This window comes from Emys orbicularis, chromosome 3 (assembly GCF_028017835.1).
Source record: "Emys orbicularis isolate rEmyOrb1 chromosome 3, rEmyOrb1.hap1, whole genome shotgun sequence".
NCBI lineage: Eukaryota > Metazoa > Chordata > Testudines > Emydidae > Emys > Emys orbicularis.
Genome location: NC_088685.1, coordinates 157,947,501 through 157,970,179, shown reverse-complemented (window position 1 = coordinate 157,970,179; position 22,679 = coordinate 157,947,501). Strand labels below are relative to the sequence as shown.

The following is a 22,679-nucleotide window of genomic DNA, read 5'->3' as shown; positions in this document are numbered from 1 at the left end:
CCCTGCACCACTGCCAGGAGCTGGGGCTGACACCCTCCCCACATCACTACCAGGGGCTGGGCAGGGGCTGGGACTGGCCCCTAACCCCCCCCCCCAGCTCCATTCTACCTGGGGCTGACTCCCCAAGCCCTGCTGCCTGACACCTCGCGTCGCCACCCCCCCCTGCCAACATGTTCCTCCATGCCCCGCTAGGGGGGTACACCGGACTTTTTTGGTAAACTGGGCATTTGTTCGTTTGCTCTTGCCAAGTGATCAGTTGGCAAGAGCAAATGGGATAAATGCCCGTTTTTGTCAAAAAAAAAGTCAGGATGGCTGGGACAGAGCTTAAAAAGGGAACTGTCCCAGCCAAAAGGGGATGTATAGTCATCCTATCTCCAGGCAAGTGGATCCTGAGGGAGTCCGGCCAGGGCGGGGGCAGACCCTGACCTGGCTAATTGTGCCACTCCCAAGAGGCCAGAGTGATTCCCCGCCCTGGCACTGGACTGGCTCCGGCCATGCTGCCAGCTCAGCCTGGCAGACGCCATCACCTTCCAGCAGAGCCGGTGAGTGTGGCCAGGGGGCAGGGTGTGAGGGAGTAGGTCTCCGGAGGTGGGGGAGAGGGGGGCTGCTGGCCAGTGGGAGGTCTGTTGGGGGTGGGTGGGAGAGGTCTGTGTATTGGGATGCTGGGGGTCTGAGTGGGGTAGGGTGACCAGATAGCAAGTGTGAAAAATCAGGATAGGGGGTGGGGGGCAATAGGAGCCCATAAAAAAAAGCCCCAAATATCGGGACTGTCCCTATAAAATCGGGACATCTGGTCACCCTAGAGTGGGGTGCTGTGTAGTTGTGGTGGTGGGCTGTGGAGAAGTGCATTGGGCAGTAGTGGTGCGGCTGTGTGTGGGGCTGCTGGCCAGTGGGGGGTGTCTTGCGGGGCGGTGGGGGAGGTCTGTATGTTGGGATGCTGGGCAGTGGGGGGGTCTGAGTGGGGTTCTGTGTAGTTGTGGTGGTGGGCTGTGGAGAAGTGCATTGGGCAGTAGTGGTGCGGCTGTTGGGGGGTGCTGGGCAGGGGTGGTGTGCAGGCTGCTGTGCATTTGTGGTGGAGGGTCTGTGCGGGGGGGCTGCTGGGCATAGCAGCTCTGGGGGACGCTGGGCATAGGGAGTTGGGGGGAAGTGTGGTGCAACATGGGCCCACCCCCGAGGGGAAGGGGCATGCTGGCAGCACAGGGCTGGCTGGGCCAGTGTGCATCTGGCAACTGCCGGTTTGTATACAGTGCCCTTGCACTGGGCTGGGTGGAGCGGGACCGGCCCCACCATGCTATGCCCCAATGCCCCTGGCTGGCCCCTTGCTCTGGGGACCGACCTCCCCACACCATGCTCCTTTGCCCCCATGGGGGCCCACAAATATGTTTGGGGCCGGGCCCACACCATGCAGGCAGGGTTCAGTGCAACCTAATCTCCCCTCTTTCGCAGGTACTGCAGCCCCAAGGCAGGGGGAGCAAAGCTTATGTGGAAGTTTGCAACCGCTGTATTGTCAGCATTTTGGACCCACTGATCATTCCCACAGCCTCAGCCCTCTCTGGCTCTGTGCGGAGAGAGCAAAGAATTTCCCTTTGCATTTTCCTCTACTCACTATGCCCTCTGCAAGAAAATATCTGTGTTTCCAGTTCCTCCTGCAGTCCTTGTTATGATGAGTGACCTTTAGCCTAAAGGAACAGACAGAGCTCCAACTGCATTGCTATTAATCTGGTATTTTTCAACAGCACGAAGAGTCACTTAAAATTAAATTTTTTAACAAATGCATTTTGTTGTGGATCCAGCAAAGAAAATGAATCCTAAATTACGCATAAGCAGAAAAATAATGTGTGTGAAGAAGATAGCCAGATCACTTAAATATGTTTCCCGAATAGGGCCCTAGAGTATGTGAAGCTGTATTGACTGCATCCAAACTAAATTGAAAAATGCCTTTTGTCATATGTTATCCCCCTGAAACAGAGACCAGTTAACACAATCGGAACCAGACTAGGTAAGGTTCTTACAGGAATGTTCTGATGAGCCTTTTACAAACCTTGCATCCAGAGGTTAGTGGCAACAGCATGTCTGCTCTTCTCTTTTGTTTTTTATCTAGGCTCTGCCCTCTTGCTGAACACCAGTAAGGTCCCAGTGGCAGAAACAACCATCGTGACCAGCGCTGTGTTTCCAGCTCCAATTAGGAATTCTCCCTGTGAGGCAAGTCCTAAAGTCTCTTCTTTCTCCCACAATGCTTTTCAAACTTGGTTTTCAAACATCACTACTGGCAGGTCATCCAAATCTCCCATTTGGAGGCTCAGATTGGCACACAGACATGCAAGTGCCCATTTTGTGCAGCTATGTGCAGCGTTGAGTACCCAGGCGTGAGATCCGGATGCTCTCTTAAAGCACCCACAAACTGGACTCTATGAAAAATGAAGCTTGACTAGTTTACATTGTGGATGTAACCTAGTATAATGTATTTACATTAATGCATTGATCAGCCAGTGCTTTGTTAATACAGAGATGAAGGGCTATCTTGTGGCTTTAGTGACCAAAGTAAAAACGAGAAGGGGATAGAGAAGTGCACTGTGCCAACAGCACTACCCAAAGACATTCTGCCTTCAGAAATCAGAGGCAGCTGTAGTGATGCATATGCATTAGGAGTGTGTTCAGGACTGGCTCCTAATCTGTTCAGATGGTGCAGCATGCACTTTCCTAATCACCATCCAGTATTCAGGCCACCGGGGCTTTATCATGCCCCACCCAAATCCCACCACTCCTTGCTTAGGCCCTGTTCTTGTAAGTGCTGAAGTTAACAGAAGTTGAGGTTGCTCAGCACTTCAGAGCTGAGCCCTCACTCAGGTGAAAGTAGCATTGACTTTGGTGGGAAACTTCCATGAGCCAGGAGTGACTGAGAACTGCAGGATTTGGTCACGCAGGAGTAACTAGCATTGCTGAGTGACTCGTGTGTAACCTCAAATTGTGATTTAGATGACACGTCCAAGGGATGTGTGTCGTTTGGACACATCACATGACCCGTGGTCTGCACCCATATAGTGCATGATAGCAGTAGTGGTATTTATTTATTGTTCTACACCTTTAACAGTAGTTGGTGATTTTGGGTGCCATGCACAGTGAGACACCACAAAAGGTTCTGATTTTCCGAGGGTTTGGCACTCTACTTTTGGAAAATCAGGCTCCTTTAAAGTATCTCAGGCTGGTCACCCAAAAATCTGGGACACCCAAAATCACTTGCCATGTTTGAAAATATAGATCATTCTGTATTTGTTAAGCACTGACAATGTACTAAGTACTGTGTAAGGTGGTGTGCTCCAGTCCCTATACAGGAAGGAAGAAGATGGGATGTTCTGGGACATTTTAGAAGGGGTACTTTAGAGGAAGGGGTTTTCTTTGGTTTAATGTTTGATTTGGTTCACTTCTTGAAGGCATCTTACTTCATGCAGAGAAATGAATGCTACTTTGTTCCCTGCAAGCTCTCGCACTCTTGCTTTTGTAGGAGACTCCTTCTGCCTTTTCTTCCCCCATTCCAAAGGCATGCGCGGGATCTGAATATTTAAAGACCTCATTTTGTCATGAACCAGCAAGAGTGAATATTTTTCGTAACCTGCCTGCTGCAGGAAGCTGGGCGAATCATTTCCCAATATGTATAATTTTTTTTCTTGAGCCTACGATAGTGCAAATAATTAAACTTGCTGCTGAGAGGAAGCTACCATCTATTTTATCTGCTCACATGCTGTCCCACCTCCATTACTCCCCTGGAACTTACAAGGCATCCGGACACATGCAGCATTGCAGCTGTTGGTAATAAAGAGTGAAGGAGTTTGGTGGGGGGGTTTGTCTCTTGCCTTTTTAAATAGTGTAAAAGCCTCTGTTCTCAACACGTCCCTAGGAGCTTCAAATTCTATTTTACTGGAACAATCTTTCTACAATCAGAATAAATTAGTGCCACTTCTCAGCCTAACATAAGGAGAGGAAGGAGACCTTCCCTCCTATTTATCTCATCAATAGGTACAAATGATTTTTCTCATAATGGAGTTATAGTCAGAAAAGTGGCTGTGAAAATAACATAATGCATTTCCTATTTATTCCCTCTCAGTCACTTCCCAGTGAGGCTGGCTCAAATTCAGGCAGTAGAGATAATTGTTCTACCTGTCAGTGCTGATCGTTCAACCTGGCATGTCACAACCAGGCTGGGTTCTTTGGCAACCAGAATTTCACTGACAAATTTATTCATGATACATGAGGGACAATAGATCCCAGAAAACTCCCATGGAGTCTTGCTTGCTCCCACAGGCAGTGCAGCCCAGACTCTTGCTCACTTTCCCATTGCCAGTGCAGCTCAGAGTCCTGCTTGCTCTCCCTCTACTGTGCTCACTCTATGGGCATGGCTACACTTGCAGATGTAGAGCGCTTTGAGTTAAACCAGCCTTCACAGAGCACCATAGGGAAAGCGCTGCAGTCTGTCCACACTGACAGCTGCAAGCGCACTGGCGTAGCCACATTTGCGGCATTGGGAGCGGTGCATTATGGGCAGCTATCCCATAGAGCACCTCTTCCCATTCTGGCGCTGTGGCTTGTGGGAAGGAGGTGGGGGGCATTCTGGGTCCTGTCCCAACGCCCTGTGATGCATCGCTTCGCATCCCAGCAATCCCTCTGCATCCGTCCACATTGGTGCCATCTTTCAACGTTTTTTGTGCTGCGCGCTCTGTCTTCCCTTTTCGGTCTGTGGGAATGGAGCCCGAACTGCGGAAGAATATGCTGACGAGTCTCGCCAGCATGTCACGTTTGGCAGTCGAGTTACTCCTTAACATCCAAACTGACAGTGAGGACTCCGACGATGATATCGACTCGAGTAACGCATATGACATGAGATTGCTTGTGGCATTCACGGACATGCTCACCACCATGGAACGCCACTTTTGGGCTCGGGAAACAAGCACTGAATGGTGGGATCACATTGTCCTGCAAGTCTGGGATGACGAGCAGTGGCTGCAGAACTTTTGGATGAGAAAAGCCACTTTCATGGGACTGTGTGAGGAGCTCGCCCCCACCCTGTGGCGCAAGGACACGAGATTGAGAGCTGCCCTGCCAGTGGAGAAGTGGGTGGCTATTGCAAGCTGGAAGCTGGCAACTCCAAACAGCTACCGATCAGTCACTAACCAGTTTGGAGTGGGAAAGTTGACCGCTGGAATCGTGTTGATGCAAGTTTGCAGGGCCTTTAATCGCATCCTGCTCAGAAGAACCGTGACTCTGGGTAACATGCATGACATTGTGGCTGGCTTTGCACAAATAGGTTTCCCTAACTGTGGAGGGCGATAGATGGGATGCATATTCCAATTCTGACATGAGCCCACCTAGCCTCCAAGTACATTAATCGGAAGGGGTATTTTTCTATGGTTCTCCAGGCGCTTGTGGATCCGAAAGATGCGTGCGTCATGCACCTTTCCTGACCAGCCTGCGTTAATGTCTGTGAAATGCCCACGGTGATCCACAAGCGCCTGGAGAACCATAGAGAAATACCCCTTCCGATTAATGTACTCAGAGGCTAGGTGGGCTGGTGTCAGAACTAATATTTGTAAAATGCTTTGAGATCTTAGGTGAAAGACAACAAGTAGTATTGGTATAGAAGGGTACAGCTTGCTCAGGAAGGACAGGCAGGGAAAACAGGGAGGAGGTATCAGAGTAGCAGCCGTGTTAGTCTGTATCCGCAAAAATAACAGGAGTACTAGTGGCACCTTAGAGACTAACAAATTTATTAGAGCATAAGCTTTCGTGGGCTACAACCCACTTCTTCGGATGCATATAGAGTGAACCATATATTGAGGAGATATATATACACACACATACAGAGAGCATGAACAGGTGGGAGTTGTCTTACCAACTCTGAGAGGCCAATTAAGTAAGAGAAAAAAATCTTTTGAAGTGATAATCAAGATGGCTCAGTACAGACAGTTTGATAAGAAGCAAGTGTGAAAATACTTACAAGGGGAGATAGATTCAATGTTTGTAATGGCTCAGCCACTCCCAATCCCTATTTAGCCCTGAGTTGATTGTGTCTAGTTTGCATATCAATTCCAGCTCAGCAGTCTCTCGTTGGAGTCTGTTTTTGAAGTTTTTCTGTTTTAAGATAGCCACCCGCAGGTCTGTCAAAGAATGGCCAGATAGGTTAAAGTGTTCTCCCACTGGTTTTTGAGTATTATGATTCCTGATGTCAGATTTGTGTCCATTAATTCTTTTGCGTAGAGACTGTCCGGTTTGGCCAATGTACATGGCAGAGGGGCATTGCTGGCACATGATGGCATATATCACATTGGTAGATGTGCAGGTGAACGAGCCACCGATGGTATGGCTGATGTGATTAGGCCCTATGATGGTGTCACTTGAATAGATATGTGGACAGAGTTGGCATCGGGCTTTGTTACAAGGATAGGTTCCTGGGTCAGTGTTTTTGTTCAGTGATGTGTGGTTGCTGGTGAGTATTTGCTTTAGGTTGGGGGGTTGTCTGTAAGCGAGGACAGGTCTGTCTCCCAAGATCTGTGAGAGTAAAGGATCATCTTTCAGGATAGGTTGTAGATCTCTGATGATGCGCTGGAGAGGTTGGTATTGCCTTACATATTAAAAATGTATACACTTGGACTGAGGTTGAGATGGAAATAGGAGACAGACTTGTTGAAAGTCTCTGGGTAAGGATAAAAGGGGTAAAAAACAAGGATGATGTCATAGTAGGGGTCTACTACAGACACCTAACCAGGAAGAAGAGGTGGATAAGGGGATGAGTCTTTTTTAAAGCAACAAACAAAATCATCCAAAGCACAGGACTTGGTGGTAAATGGGGGACTTCAACTAACAAGACATCTGTTGGGAAAATAACACAACAGGGCACAGATTATTCAACAAGTTCTTGGAATGTATTGGAGACATTTTTTTATTTCAGAAGGTGGAGAAAGCTACTGGGGAGAGATTGTTCTAGATTTGATTTTGACAAACAGGGAGGAACTGGTTTTGAAATTTTGAAAGTAGAAGGCAGCTTGGGTGAAAGTGATCATGTAATGGTAGAGTTCATGATTTTAAAGAATGGTAGGAGGGAGAACAGCAAAATAAAGACAATGGATTTCAAGAAGGCAGACTTTAGCAAACTCAGGGAGTTGGTAGGTAAGACCCCATGGGAAACAAGTCTAAGGGGAAAAACAATTGAATACAGTTGGCAGTTTTTCAGAGAGACATTATTAAGGGCACAAGAGCAAACTATCCCACTGTGTGGGAAAGATAGGAAGTATGGCAAGAGACCACCGTGGCTCAACCAGGAGATCTTCAATGATCTGAAACTCAAAAAAGAGTTAAATGTCTTCAAGTCACCAGGGCCTGATGAAATGCATCCTAAAATACTCAAGGAGCTGACTGAGGAGATATCTGAGCCATTAGCGATTATCTTTGAAAAGTCATGGAAGAGTGGGAGATTCCAGAAGACTTGAAAAGGGCAAATATAGTGCCAATCTATAAAAAAGGAAATAAGGACAACCCGGGGAATTACAGACCAGTCAGCTTAACTTCCGTACCCGGAAAGATAATGGAACAAATAATAATGCAATCAATTTGCAAACATCTAGAAGATAATAAGGTGATAAGTAACAGTCAGCATGGATTTGTCAAGAACAAATTGTGTCAAACCAACCTGATAGCTTTCTTTGACAGGGTAACAAGCCTTGTGGATGGGGGGAAGTGCTAGATGTGGTACATCTTGACTTTAGTAAAGCTTTTGATATGGTCTCACATGACCTCATAAACAAACTAGGGAAATGAAACCTAGATGGAGCTACTATAAGGTGGGTGCATAACTGACTGGAAAACAGTTTCCAGAGAGTAGATATCAGTGTTTCACAGTCATGCTGGAAGGGCATAATGAGTGGGGTCCCCCAGGGATCAGTTCTGGGTCCAGTTCTGTTCAATATCTTCATCAATGATTTAGCTAATGGCATAGAGAGTACACTTATAAAGTTTGCAGATGGCACCAAGCTGGGAGGGATTGCAAGTGCCTTGGAGGATAGGATTATACTTCAAAATGATCTGGACAAACTGGAGAAATGGACTGAACTAAATAGGATGAAATTCAATATGGACAAATGCAAAATATTCCACTTAAGAAGAAACAATCTGTTGCACACATAGAAAATGGGAAATGACTGCCAAGGAGGGAGTACTGTGGAAAGGGATCTGGGGGTCATAGTGGACCACAAGCTAAATATGGGTCAACAATGTAACACTGTTGCAACAAAAACAAACATCATTCTGGGTTGTATTAACAGGAGTATTGTAAGCAAGACACAAGAAGTAATTCTTCCGCTCTACTCCGTGCTGATTAGGCCTCAACTGGAGTATTGTGTCCAGTTCTGGGCGCCACATTTCAGGGAAGATGTGGACAAATTGGAGAAAGTCCAGAGAAGAGCAACAAAAATGAATAAAGGTCTAGAAAACATGACCTATGAGGGAAGATTGAAAAAATTGGGTTTGTTTAGTCTGGAAAAGAGAAGACTGAGAGGGGACATAACAGTTTTCAAGTACATAAAAAGTTGTTACAAGGAGGGAGAAAAATGTTCTTCTTAACCTCTGAGGATAGGACAAGCAGCAATGGGCTTAAATTGCAGCAAGGGAGGTTTAGGCGCGGACATGTTAGCCTGACTGGGACAAGGACCACAGTAGCTCTCCCAAGAAACCTGCGCAAGCGCATTGCCCAAGTTCTGAATGAGACCTTTGAAGAGATCACTGAGGCCGATTACCGCGATGTGAGAGAGCACATCAACGCCCTATTCCGCATCTAGGCATGCATGCAGCCCTAACCCTCCTTGCCCCAAGAGCGCGCACCGAATAACTTCCTTCCCGAAATAAAAGCCGCTTACCGGGAACCTCCTCTGGTGTTTGTCCTTCTCCAAGCACTGGCCGCCGTAACTGGCTACCTTCCTCCTGGCTTGAAAACAGCTTCTGGGCTGCATGCATCTAGGGATTCCAGGGTGTCTTCGTTCTCCTCAGCACCCTCACTCCCGTTTTCCTCCTCCTCCTCCTGCCTTGTTGAACTGGGCTCTGAAGTGTCCATGGTGGTACTCGGAGTGGAGGTGGGGTCACCCCCAAGTATCGCATCTTTGTAGAAATGGCAGGTCGCGGGGGCAACACCAGAGCGGCTGTTTGCCTCGCGGGCTTTGCGATAGGCATTCCGCAGCTCCTTCACTTTAACCCTGCACTGCAGTGCATCTCGATCATGGTCCCTTTCCATCATGTCCCTTGATATCTGCCTGAAAGTATTGTAATTTCTATGGCTGGAGCGCAGCTGGGACTGGACAGCTTCCTCCTCCCAAACACTGATGAGGTCCAGCAACTCGCCACTGCTCCATACTGGGGATCGCCTGCTGCGTGGAGGCATGGTCACCTGGAAAAATTCGGTGAGAGCACTCCATGCCTGGCTAAGCAAACAGGAAGGGGATTTTCAAAATTCCCAGAGAATTTAAGGGGCGGGTCTAGCAGTTGGTCACCTGAGGGCAGGGCAGTAGAGTTCAAAGTGATGACCAGAGTGGCTAGAACAGACATTGTGGGACACTTCTGGAGGCTGATCAGAGCACATTAACAGACCAGGGCGTCCACACTGGCGCCGCGGCGCTCCAGCGGGGGCGCATCACATGTTATTCCACTCGCTGAGGTGGAGTACCAGGAGCACTCTAGCCGCGGAGTCAGAGCGCTCTACGTGCCTTGCCAATGTGGACGCGTTGTGAGTTAGAGCGCACTGGGCTGCTTTAATGCGCTTTAACTTGTAAGTGTAGCCAAGCCCTATAGTACTGTGCAGTACGAAAAACTTATTCCAGTCCCATAAAGAGACCTGACTTTCTCTTACAGGAAGCTGAGGCTGACTAAGTGGGGCCATTCTCTTCAGATAAGCACCCACTAGTTTAGTTGTTCATTTGATTTTGAGCCAAACCTTTGAAGTAGCAAAATTATGCTGGGGGACAGTGAGAACAGATTCCCACAATATGCTTCATACTTGTGGTCATGTCTGTAAAGTAGTGAGAACCCTTTTCTGAGGCTGTTTTGGCACCTCCCCTGGAGGTAGAAGCTGGAAGCCAAGATTAGGTAATTTTAGGTGCCAGAGTTAATCAAACTTATTTTAGAAAGTCTGAACTTCCCTCTTACACCCAAACGTGGTCTGTCCAGAGAAGAACTGTGGCACATTGGTGAAGAAGTTTGTGCTGATTTTCCCCCTCCTCCATGGATACAAAGAAGGCTCCATCCTCCAGGGCCATTGATCCAGCTCCTTTCACCAGCACTAAATTCATTTTCAACATGTTTCTTTGATATGTAAATAAATAATGGGAGGTCCTATTGAATTTGCCAGAGCAGCTGTATTGGAAGCACCAATAGTGCATTTCTCTCTTTCTCCCTTGCTCCTGGAGTTTTAAATAAGCTAGGACATGTGTTAATAACACTGACTCCGAATATTTGAGTGTGAAAAATGCTACATGGAGATGTCTCCAGCACTGCTGGCTTTCCTTTAATGTGTTTAATTCTGCAGAACATTGCCCAAGTCCTTTCTGATTTTTAGGTGTTATTTTTAAATACCTGGAAGTGGTGAATACACTCTTCCTTTTCCTTTTGTTGCTTCCATCTCTGCCTGGTTCCCTGTTTCATTGGTGATCTCCAGTATCTCTGGGATTTCCAAAGGACAAGATGGGTGCCCTCTGATCTGGTAGAATAATTGTTTCCCCTGTTGATTTTGGTTTTCATTCCACTTTCTCTCTCTCAAGGACAAATGCAACTTGTGCTTTCATTTTTGCCCATTATGAAGCCAGAACATGGAGATGAAATGATGAAAGTTGAGGAGGATTTTAAATAATGATGATGATCCAGATAAAATGGGGGGGGGGGAGAAACCCACTCAACCCCACTAGAACTGAACAATCAAAGCAGATGGATTATCATTTTGTCATTTCCGTGACCCCCCTTTGCTTGCACATCCAACCAACGACTGAAAGCAGAAGTGCCAACATTTTGCAAAAGAAACTATTCTCACACAGTCGCTGGCCTGACCAGAAGCAGGACATTCCAGGAATTTCATGATACTTGCATGATACTCACAAGAGGCCCAGCACAATTTGTGCTGAGATCCAAATAGTTATCTATAGATAACTATAGAAAAGTTATCTTTCTGAAGCTCATCGCTTGAAATGTGCTTCTTTCTATATGTTCCATTTCTAGTATGCAAAAAAGTGTCGCCATTGCCAAAGCTAGCAATGTGATGCTTCTAAAATGCTTCACATTCATGCACAAAAATTGCTCAGATTTTATAGAGCTGTCTCCCCCACATGGGATTATACTCATCTATAGCTGTGTTAAATGTGTTCAGCCTGTAGCTTCAATTTTTGCTTCAGTAAATCCACTCCACCCTGAGCATGATAAAATTTCTTCTGAGCTTCCTTAATACCTAGTTTCCAGTTAGTGAGCTAGTGCATTCATATCTGAAGGCAACTTTCACGGTTCCCTGCCCACAAAAGAAGAGCCATGGCAACACAGAGTTGAAATGCAAGAATCGGCAATTGATTTGTGCAGGATAGCTAATGTTCAAGGATACCTGCACGAAACATTGTAGGCAGCGAAAAACCCTGCCAGCAATTGTCAAAGTCATGCTGCTTTTTCACAATATGTCAACCTCTAGCATGTACTTGGGGCTGAGGTTAGAGGGGGTGTCATCCAATGGGATTAAACTCCTGCAGTTCCAAGGGGAGGTATAGGTAGATTCCTTTCTATCTGCCTTTGAGCTACTTTTCATAGATTCATAGATTCTAGGACTGGAAGGGACCTCGAGAGGTCATAGAGTCCAGTCCCCTGCCCTCATGGCAGGACCAAATACTGTCTAGACCATCCCTGATAGACATTTATCTAACCTACTAAATATCTCCAGAGATGGAGATTCGACAACCTCCCTAGGCAATTTATTCCAGTGTTTAACCACCCTGACAGTTAGGAACTTTTTCCTAATGTCCAACCTAAACCTCCCTTGCTGCAGTTTAAGCCCATTGCTTCTTGTTCTCTCCTTAGAGACTAAGGTGAACAAGTTTTCTCCCTCCTCCTTATGACACCCTTTTAGATACCTGAAAACTGCTATCATGTCCCCTCTCAGTCTTCTCTTTTTCAAACTAAACAAACCCAATTCTTTCAGCCTTCCTTCATAGGTCATGTTCTCAAGACCTTTAATCATTCTTGTTGCTCTTCTCTGGACCCTCTCCAATTTCTCCACATCTTTCTTGAAATGCGGTGCCCAGAACTGGACACAATACTCCAGTTGAGGCCTAACCAGCTCAGAGTAGAGCGGAAGAATGACTTCTCGTGTCTTGCTCACAACACACCTGTTAATACATCCCAGAATCATGTTTTGCTTTTTTTGCAACAGCATCACACTGTTGACTCATATTTAGCTTGTGGTCCACTATAACCCCTAGATCCCTTTCTGCCGTACTCCTTCCTAGACAGTCTCTTCCCATTCTGTATGTGTGAAACTGATTTTTCCTTCCTAAGTGGAGCACTTTGCATTTGTCTTTATTAAACTTCATCCTGTTTACCTCAGATCATTTCTCCAATTTGTCCAGATCATTTTGAATTATGACCCTGTCCTCCAAAGCAGTTGCAATCCCTCCCAGTTTGGTATCATCTGCAAACTTAATAAGCGTACTTTCTATGCCAATATCTAAGTCGTTAATGAAGATATTGAACAGAGCCAGTCCCAAAACAGATCCCTGCGGAACCCCACTTGTTATGCCTTTCCAGCAGGATTGGGAACCATTAATAACAACTCTCTGAGTATGGTTATCCAGCCAGTTATGCACCCACCTTATAGTAGCCCCATCTAAATTGTATTTGCCTAGTTTATCGATAAGAATATCATGCGAGACTGTATCAAATGCCTTACTAAAGTCTAGGTATACCACATCCACAGCTTCTCCCTTATCCACAAGACTCGTTATCCTATCAAAGAAAGCTATCAGATTGGTTTGACACGATTTGTTCTTTACAAATCCATGCTGGCTATTCCCTATCACCTTACCACCTTCCAAGTGTTTGCAGATGATTTCCTTAATTACTTGCTCCATTATCTTCCCTGGCACAGAAGTTAAACTAACTGGTCTGTAGTTTCCTGGGTTGTTTTTATTTCCCTTTTTATAGATGGGCACTATATTTGCCCTTTTCCAGTCTTCTGGAATTTTGTTGCTAGCTATCTTTATATATCCCTCTTTTCTCCCGTTCTTCAACGATCTTTGCTGATGCCAGGCCTTGCCTCCCTGACTGGTGGAGCCATAATGCTGACAGTGAAGGCCATTGCAGGTTAGAATAGAAAAAGGGGCTGCAACACTCCAGATTGCCATTGAGTCATCTTCCCTTTAGCAGCCCGGTGCTGTGAGCATGTAGCATTGTCTCTCATGGTCTTCCAGAAGTTTGTTTGGGAAGTAGTTTGTACCAGAGTCTCGCAGATGTAAGCGGACACAGTCTTGGTGAGGACTCAAGTGACTCTCAATATATTTGTTTCTTCTGCATTTAAGAAGCTAATGCATTGTACATGCCTCGTGATAAGTAATTCCTGGTTGGCCTAGACCAGGGGTTCTCAAGCTGCGGGTTGGGAGGTTATTACATGGGGGGTTGCGAGCTGTCAACCTCCACCCCAAATCCCGCTTTGCCTCCAGCATTTAAAATGGTGTTAAATTAAAAACACTTTTTTATATATTTATAGGGGGGGGAAGGGGTCGCACTCAGAAGCTTGCTATGTGAAAGGGGTCACAAGTAAAAAAGTTTGAGAGCCACTGGCCTAGACTGATTAACCATCTGGTTTTACAAAACCTACCGTCAGTGTTTCTTTTTGTCTTCCTACATAATCACCCAGGACGTGTTGTTATCAACAGGAATAAATCTTGTGCAATTGCTCAGGTGAAATGAGTGTCTACCTTGACCATTTTGAAGGTCCCCCTTGTCTCTAATGAAACTTGTGGAATAGCTGATGGCATCCTTTTGCCTGGTGGCCTGTTGTCTGCAATGCAAAATAGTTATCGCTGTTATCTAAGTTTTGCCTCAATATACTAATTTTAACTAGAGACGTGTTCTTTTAATTCCCCCTAATCATTTCAGGGCTTTCCATTTACTGAGTCAGTGAGGTTGCATATGAGCAGCTAATCTGCATCTAAATCAGGGCTCCAAAATCCAGAATACAAGACACCAATGAGCCAACGTCGACCGGAGATGCTTAATTAATTCCTTAATGGTGTTTCTGGCTTCAGAATATTTTGCTGCCAGTCCAGGACACAGGGAGCCATTTGATGAATAATGCAGGGATATGCCACCAAGAGCACAGCTTTAGCTCTTTCAAAATGTGCCACCATTCTATAGCCAGGACTCATCACACATGGAGCCCCATCTGCCATTATTGATGCCTTACTCCATAAAATGATTGCCAGCCTCATTCAGAAGTCTTAACTAGGGCATCCAGCTGATCATCTGCTCCCTTTCATTTCAGCAGGTGTGAAAGTACCTGCAATATCCTGCTGTGAAGCTTAGAAACCATAAAAATCACAGCCAACGTTTCCCATTTGAGCACCATGCCAGTCGATTCATTCAGAGCCAGTCCATTACAGTCTGCACTTCACCAACGAGTTTCTCTCACATCTGATTCCAACTACTCCTTTCCTTCAAATAGCTGACATGTGCATCCATTCCAATTCACTGACTGCTTCAGCTTTCAGCTTTGCTATAGCCAAAGGCGCTCTCTGTCATCAATTCAGATTCTACAGACTCTTGTTGCCTGGCTGGTCTCCAGAGAATGCAGAGGCTAGAAGACTCCTGTGGTAGTGTATTGGGCCACTCAAGACCTTGTGTATCAGCCTGAAACTGTTGTAGTCAGAATGGCACAATGAAGTGGCTTCTCTAGTCCATGTTTGAAGTCTCAAGGTATTTTGCAGAGGAACTGGTCTTTGCATCACAAAGATGTACTCTTTTCCCCATTATAGATTAAAATCATTGGCTTGCAGGAAAGGTTGATCAATTCAGTTTCAAATTCGCCTCTTTAATTTAATATGCAAAAATATCAACACAGAAGTTTTACTTCTGATGAGCCAAGAAGGAAGTGGTTTACATCACCGCCAAACTCCAGTCCAATAGGCTGCAAGAGGAAAACTATCATTCCAATTTAGTAGTAGTATAATCTGCTGTTTATAATCACCTGAAGGAATGTTAAGAACTTCACAGCAGCAGGATCATTTCACCTGACACTAAGATGCAGCAGAAGAGAGATGATTGTATTTCACTGGAATGGCAGGCAGCAGGGTTCCTTCAACAGCACACCAACATAAAGCTTCTCTCTCCTGCAGCATCCCTCCCCGAAACAGGCATTAGACCTCCAGCAACAGTACAACCACCACACCAGGAGGTGTTACATCCTGCCTTGCTCTAGAGAGCTAAAACTGTCTGGGCAGGTGGCAAGCTGGAAACCACTGCATCCTATTGCAAAGAGATGTTTGATTTATGCTACCTTGTCTTCATACTCCTCCCTTCATCCCCATTTGTCTGTTTCATCTGGAACTGGGCAAATAATGGATACGTTGGTTCACTGGTTTCCCACACCTGAAGAAGAGCTCAGTGTGAGTTCAAAAGCTTGTCTTTCTCACCAACAGAAGTTGGTCCAATAAAAGATATTACCTCACCCACCTTGTCCCCTTAATATCCTGCAACCAATATGACTATAAAAACACCGCATCCCTTTTGGTTCACTGGCATTTAAAAAAAATTAAAAATTGTTTTGAGTTGAATGAAAATGACATTTTTCAAAATTTAAGCGAATAGAAGAGTAAAAAAAAATCTGAGTTGAAACATTTTGTTATGTCTAAAAAAACATTTGGTTTCATTTAGAAAAAAATATTTTCAATATTATTGAAACATTTTACATTTTCTGTTTGGTCAAAAGTAATTGGTAAACTTGACACAAATTCGTGAATAGCTTTGGCCAACCCAAAACTGCATTTTTGGGTGAATAGACTATTCATCCAAAATATTTCGCCCAGCTCTAGTTTAATCCACCTATCACATCTTGTCATATATCTAAGTTGTGAACTCTCTGGGGCCAGGGACTCTGTTCTTGCTACTTTGTCCTACACACTGTACAACAATGAGTTCCTGATCTTGACTGTACCTCTGGGCATTACTATAGTACAAACTATGAATAATAATTAATAATCTAGCCCGGTGGTGTGCTGCCACTGGCCTATACCCATGGCTCAGATCACTTTGTGACACCATCCCATTGGAATCATCACAGAATAGGAGATAGCCACAACATCTCCTGAGATGGATGCACGGGGTCTAACTGATCACTGTATGTGGGATCAAGAAGGAATTTTCCCCCAAATCAGATTGGCTGTGACCTTGCGTGTGGGAGATGGGGCACGGGGGGAGGAGGGAGGAGAGGGTGGGTTTGTCTTACTCTGCGGCATGAGTGTGCAGATTACTTGCCAGGATTATCTGGGTATATTTCACTTTCATTTCCCTGCCATTGTGGGGGGCCTTGGGCACTGGTGCATCTCAGTCCCTTCTATTCTCTGCCTGTTGTAGACAACAGTCTAGCTTCCTGTGGGCTGTAATACATTGGTCTAATGTTGGTTGTTGGTTTAGTGTGCAGCTGCTAGGTGGTAGTGGTGACCTGTGATATACAGGTCAGACTGGATGATCTGGTGCTCTGTTCTGGCCTTGAACTCTGACTCAAAGGAGAAACTACTTATTTGACCTTCTACTCCTCTCCTTCCCTTCAGTGATAGCAGCAGCAGACTGGCAGCTATGAGGCCATTGGTAGGCTGCTCCTCCTATTGCTGTAGGATCCATAATTTTATGTCATGGATTCTACTGATCCGAGCGCAGAAATGGCCCCAGAGTTCTACGGGGCCTTTCCTGTACCCAGGGTCAGACTGAGTCAGCAGTCCATGGAATGCCATGCCTGTACTTCTCTGACAGTGTTTGGGCACAATACACATTTTAATTTAAATAAAATAAAATAAAATAAATAAGGGACAGACTCTCCTTTTACTTACATTAGTATAAATCAGGAGCATCTCTAGTGAAATCCAGGGTTTGGCACTGGTGTAAAATTGGCATGAAAGAAGAACAGGGCCTTGGGGCTTTGGTCCTTACAGTTGCAAACAGAAGTCTTCTCAGTGTGGTTCTCTTCCTAACTGTGGAGACAAGTGGCCTGAAATGGTAGCTGTAAAAGAAATGAGCTGCCCCCATTCATTTAAATGAGGTGTTAATTTTGAAGCCAAACACAAAATTATTGAGTCCTGTGGCACCTTTAAGACTAACAGATGTATTGGAGCATAAGCTTTCGTGGGTGAATACCCACTTCGTCAGACACATGTCACATGCGTCTGACGAAGTGGGTATTCACCCACGAAAGCTTATGCTCCAATACATCTGTTAATCTTAAAGGTGCCACAGGACTCTCTGTTGCTTTTTACAGATCCAGACTAACACGGCTACCCCTGTGATACTTGACAAAGTTATTGGGGTAACTGGGTGAAATGTAGATGATCTCATGGTCCCTTGTGGGTAATGAGCAGTGAAAGAAATACCTGATGCTCTGGGACTGTGGCCAGAGGTTCAGTTCAGCATCATCAGCATCACCACTTCATCCTCCCCATGTCCAAATCTGTCCTCTGCATAGACTTGATGCCTCAGGCAAAGATGCTTTCACAATACACACATGTACACCCCATCTTAGCTAATTGTACAGTGTTATGTCATGGGGAGGGGTAAAAAAAACTACTGACTAGCTTTTTCCCTGAAGCATGATAACTGCTAGCCTTTCTAATTCTGTAACCTAGCTAAATATATAATGGAGAAAATGCGTATTATCAAGACAGCAAATAGTATTACCATATAAAAATATAAGTGCAATTACCTAACCTTCCTGGTTAGGTTATGTGCTGGATTTGAAGCATTACAAAATTATGAAGGTTTTTTCTTTATGAGAGTTGAATCAGGACTCAGTGCTGTGAACGCTCTCTTGTGTCCAGAAATCCATCATTAACGTAGCCTCAGTAAACTCATTCCTTGGGCAACCTCACATTTGCTGATTATTGTGATGGCTGCATAAATCCAGCCCCTGCATGCAGTATTTTTTTTCTTATTAAGCTCTTTATAAGCAAAGAGTTTGAGGGGGTTATTTCAAAGAAAATTAGACAGCAATGTTCATGTTAGAGATTTTGAGACCAGACCAAATTGCAAAGGTTTATATTTCATTCCTGACAATGAGAGAAAATGAGTCCTAAAATGAGAAAACGCCAGGAAGTAATTTTATATACAGAGATAAAGAGCCACTAAGGGACTTTGTTACATTAGATCTAACAAAAATGCTTGAGACTGTGCTCCATACAGTACTTTAATTAATAAAAAGCCAAATATCACTGGATCATAATTGGAAAGTCTATAAAAACCTGAAGAGAAGGAGGGAAAAACTAATTTTTGAAAGGAATATCTAGGGGATGAGCATGTAATTGCTAGCGACACCCTCTTATTGCAGTCATTCTGCACTTGTTTCTGCTGCTGCCTGAATATAAGAGAGTTCATCACTGAAAAAGCTGTCAGTTTGAACTTGTATCTATTAGATCATGTCTAAAGGGAGAGTGAGCCTTAAAGTTATGGATCACACAAGTATTAAAGTCGTCCTTTTATAATAAAGTATATGTGCACTGAACATAGAAGTGATATGAAAACGGTCCATGTTTTAAACTTATCTGTCGGGGGTTTTTTTGTTTTTGTTTTTAAAAGGCACTGCTCCAATGGCATATATGAGGTACTGGAGGTTTCCATATATATAGACTCAGAGACTAAGGTCAGAAGGGACCATCATGATTAAGGGCAGAAGAGAAAACTATCCCACTGTGTAGGAAAGATAGGAAGTCTGGCAAGAGACCACTCTGGCTTACTCAGGTGATCTTCAGTGATCTTAAAACTCAAAAAGAAGAGTCCTACAAAAAGTGGAAACTAGGTCAAATTACAAAGGATGAATATAAACAAATAGCACACCTATGTAGGGACAAAATTAGCAAGGCCAAGGCGCAAATTAAGATTAAACTAGCTCAAGACATAAAAGGTAACCAGAAAACATTCTACAAATACATTAGAAGCAAAAGGAAGGACAAGGACAAGGTAGACCCATTACTCAATGAGGGGGGGAAACAATAACAGAAAATGTGGAAATGGCAGAAGTGCTAAATGACTTTTTTGTTTTGGTTTTCACCAAAAAGGTTCGTAGTGATTGGTCATCTAACATAGTGAATGCCAGTGAAAATTAGGTAGGATCAGAGTCTAAAATAGGGAAAGACTAAGTTAAAAATTACTTAGACAGGTTAGATGTCTTCAAGTCACTAGGGCCTGATGAAATGCATCCTAGAATACTCAAGGAGCTGACTGAGGAGACATCTGAGCCATTAGCGATTATCTTTGAAAGGTCATGGAAGACAGCAGATTCCAGCGGATTGGAAAAGGGAAAATATAGTGTCAATCTATAAAAAGGGGAATAAGGACGACCCAGAGAATTACAGACCAGTCAGCTTAATTTCTGTACCCAGCAAGATGGAGCAAATAATTAAGCAATCAATTTACAAACACTTAGAAGATAATAAGGTGATAAGTAACAGTCAGCATGGATTTGTCAAGAACAAATCAAGTCAAACCATCCTAATAACTTTCTTTGACAGGGTAACAAGCCTTATAGATAAAGGGGAAGCAGTAGATGTGGTATAGCTTGACTTTAGTAAGGCTTTTGATACTCTCTCGCATGACCTTCTCAGAAACAAGCTAGGGAAATACAACCTAAATGGAGTTACTATAAGGTGGGTGCATAACTGATTGGAAAACTGTTCCCAGAGAGTAGTTATCAGTGGTTCACAGTCATGCTGGAAGGGCATATCGAGTAGGGTCCCACAGGGATCAGTTCTGGGTCCGGTTCTGTTCAATATCTTCATCAATGATTTAGATAATGGCATAGAGAGTACATTTACAAAGTTTGCAGATGATACCAAGCTGGGAGGGGTTGCAAGTGTTTTGGAGGATAGGATTAAAATTCAAAATGTTCTGGACAAACTGGAGAAATAGTCTGAAGTAAATAGAATGAAATTCAGTAAGGACAAATGCAAAGTACTCCACTTAAGAAGGAACAATCAGTTGTGCACATACAAAATGGGAACTGACTTCCTAGGAAGGAGTACTGCAGAAAGGGATCTGGGGGTTCATAGTGGATCACAAGCTAAATTTGAGTCACCAATGTAAGACTGTTGCAAGAAAAGTAAATATCATGCTGGGATGTATTAGCAGGAGTGTTGTAAGCAAAAGACGAGAAGTAATTCTTCCACTCTACTCTGATGTGGCCTCAACTGGAGTATTGTGTCCAGTTCTGGGTGCCACATTTCAGGAAAGATGTGGACAAATTGGAGAAAGTCCAGAGAAAAGCAACAAAAATTATGAAAGGTCTAGAAAACATGACCTATGAAGGAAGATTGAAAAAAATTGGGTTTGTTTAGTCTGAAGAAGAGAAGACAGAGCGGGGACATAACAATTTTTTAGTACATACAAGGTTGTTACAAAGAGAAGGAAGAAAAGTTGTTCTCCTTAACCTTTTCTGAGGATAGGACAAGAAGCAATGGACTTAAATTACAACAAGGGAGGTTTAGGTTGGACATTAGGAAAAACTTCCTGACTGTCAGAGTGTTTAAGCACTGGAATAAATTGCTTGGGGAGGTTGTGGAATCTCCATCATTGGAGATTTTTAAGAGCAGGTTAGACAAACACCTGTCAGGGATGGTCTAGATAATACTTAGTCCTGCCATGAGTGCAGCAGACTGGACTTAGGTGACCTCTTGAGGTCCCTTCCAGTCCTATTATTCTATGATCATCTAGTCTGACCTTCTGCACATTGCAGGCTACAGAACCTCACCCACCCACTCCTGTAATAGACCCCTGACCCATGCCATGGCTGAGTTACTGATGTCCTCAAATCGTGGTTTAAAGACTTCAAATTACAGAGACTCCACCATTTACACCAATTTAAACCTGCAAATGACCCATGGCCTATGCTGCAGAGGAAGGGGAAAAACTCTCAGGGTCTCTGCCAAACTGACCTGGGGGGAAAATTCCTTCCCAATCTCAACTATGGCAATCAGTTAGACCCTGGGTATGTGGACAAGACCCACCAGCCAGACACCTGGGAAATAATTCTCTGTAGTAATTCAGAGCCCTCCCCATTTAGTGTCCCGTCACCAGCCGATGATGTGGTGAAATTCTGAAGGTGAATGGGAGTTTTGCAATTGACTTTGGTGGGGCCAGGCTTTCACCCCTAGGCTCCAGTTGAACCACTAAATTTTACTGTAGTTCATAAGCCAAAACATGGGATAAAGAGCCAGACTGGGGGAGAGAAGAGAAATAACCATGTAAAGAGCCAAATGTGGTTTGAGAGTTACTGAGCTCTATTTTTTTAACTGAATATAAAACACCTGAATACTTACCTGAATGTAAGAATCCTGCACCAAGTACCCATGTATTCTAAGATATATAGATGGGTATAAAGGGCCTGACTTTCATTTAAACTATCCCCATTTATACATGCACTGTAAAGGGACCTTAAAATGGGTATAAATTACATGTGAACCCACTTTTTAGACCCCTTTGCACTACCAGAGTGGTGTACAGGGGGCCTTAGTGTAAATGAGAATCAGGCCCACAAATTTTCCATTAACTTTTTGTGTCTTTACCAGCATATTGCACCAAATACTTCTGCACAACAATACTGCCTCAAATATTTGGCGGCTACCCCTATGCCGAGAGAAGGAGAAGGACATCAGGGAAAAAGGATTGAGGATTTGGAGGGAGGGAAAGAAGGAACTGAATTAGAAGAATTGGGGATTTAGTTTATTTATGGATAACTAAAGTATCTTACTTGCTTCCTTATATGTTCTCTTCCTTGTAGCTCCGAATGTCATGGCTCATCCACGGCTTCTTGTTTGGAAATATTTCCCTGGTCCTTGTCGAGAACAAAACGGGGAAGGAACAGAGCAGGACGTTCTGGCACTTCACTAACAGTGAAGGTTTGGGAGTCTGGCAGTGGATGGTTTTATCTCTTCCTGACGTGTCAGACAGGTGGGAGCCTCTCCTCTTTCTTCTCATCCTTTGCTTCCCTCCCAATGAGAAGGCACTTCGTCAGCGGCTGGTTAGCATCCAAAATTGCCTGAGCAGTCTTAGAAACAGAGTATTCAGCTCTCAGAGGGAGGGAGGTGCTTTGCCTCCCATTGGGACATTCAGTTATGGGTAGGGAGTATGCATCAGTGAGAGGTTAGAGCAGAGCACACTCTGCATAAGCTTGAAAGCTGGTCTCTCTCACCAACAGAAGTTGGTCCAATAAAAGATAGTCTCTCCAATATTCTGGGACCGACATGGCTACAACAACACTGCATACAGAGTGCTAGGTGTCAGCACTCCTGCGTTCCATTCCTGGCTGTGCCACTGAATCACCATGTGGCTCTGAGCAAGCCACTTAAATTGTGCCTTGGTTTCCCTGACTGGATGTAATATTTCATGTCCATTACTGTTTGCAAACCATGTTTAGATCTTCAGAT

At 44.5% G+C, this 22,679-nt stretch overlaps 1 protein-coding gene across 1 annotated transcript in view; it reads left to right on the top strand.

Moving 5' to 3' along the window:
• The window catches only part of ALK (ALK receptor tyrosine kinase), a 557,631-nt gene that overhangs the window by 428,377 nt on the left and 106,575 nt on the right, over positions 1-22,679 (top strand). The window contains exons 8-9 of the mRNA XM_065401476.1: positions 2,102-2,202; positions 22,034-22,203. Coding sequence (XP_065257548.1) covers positions 2,102-2,202; positions 22,034-22,203 — 271 coding nt within the window. The remainder of the gene's footprint in view (positions 1-2,101; positions 2,203-22,033; positions 22,204-22,679) is intronic.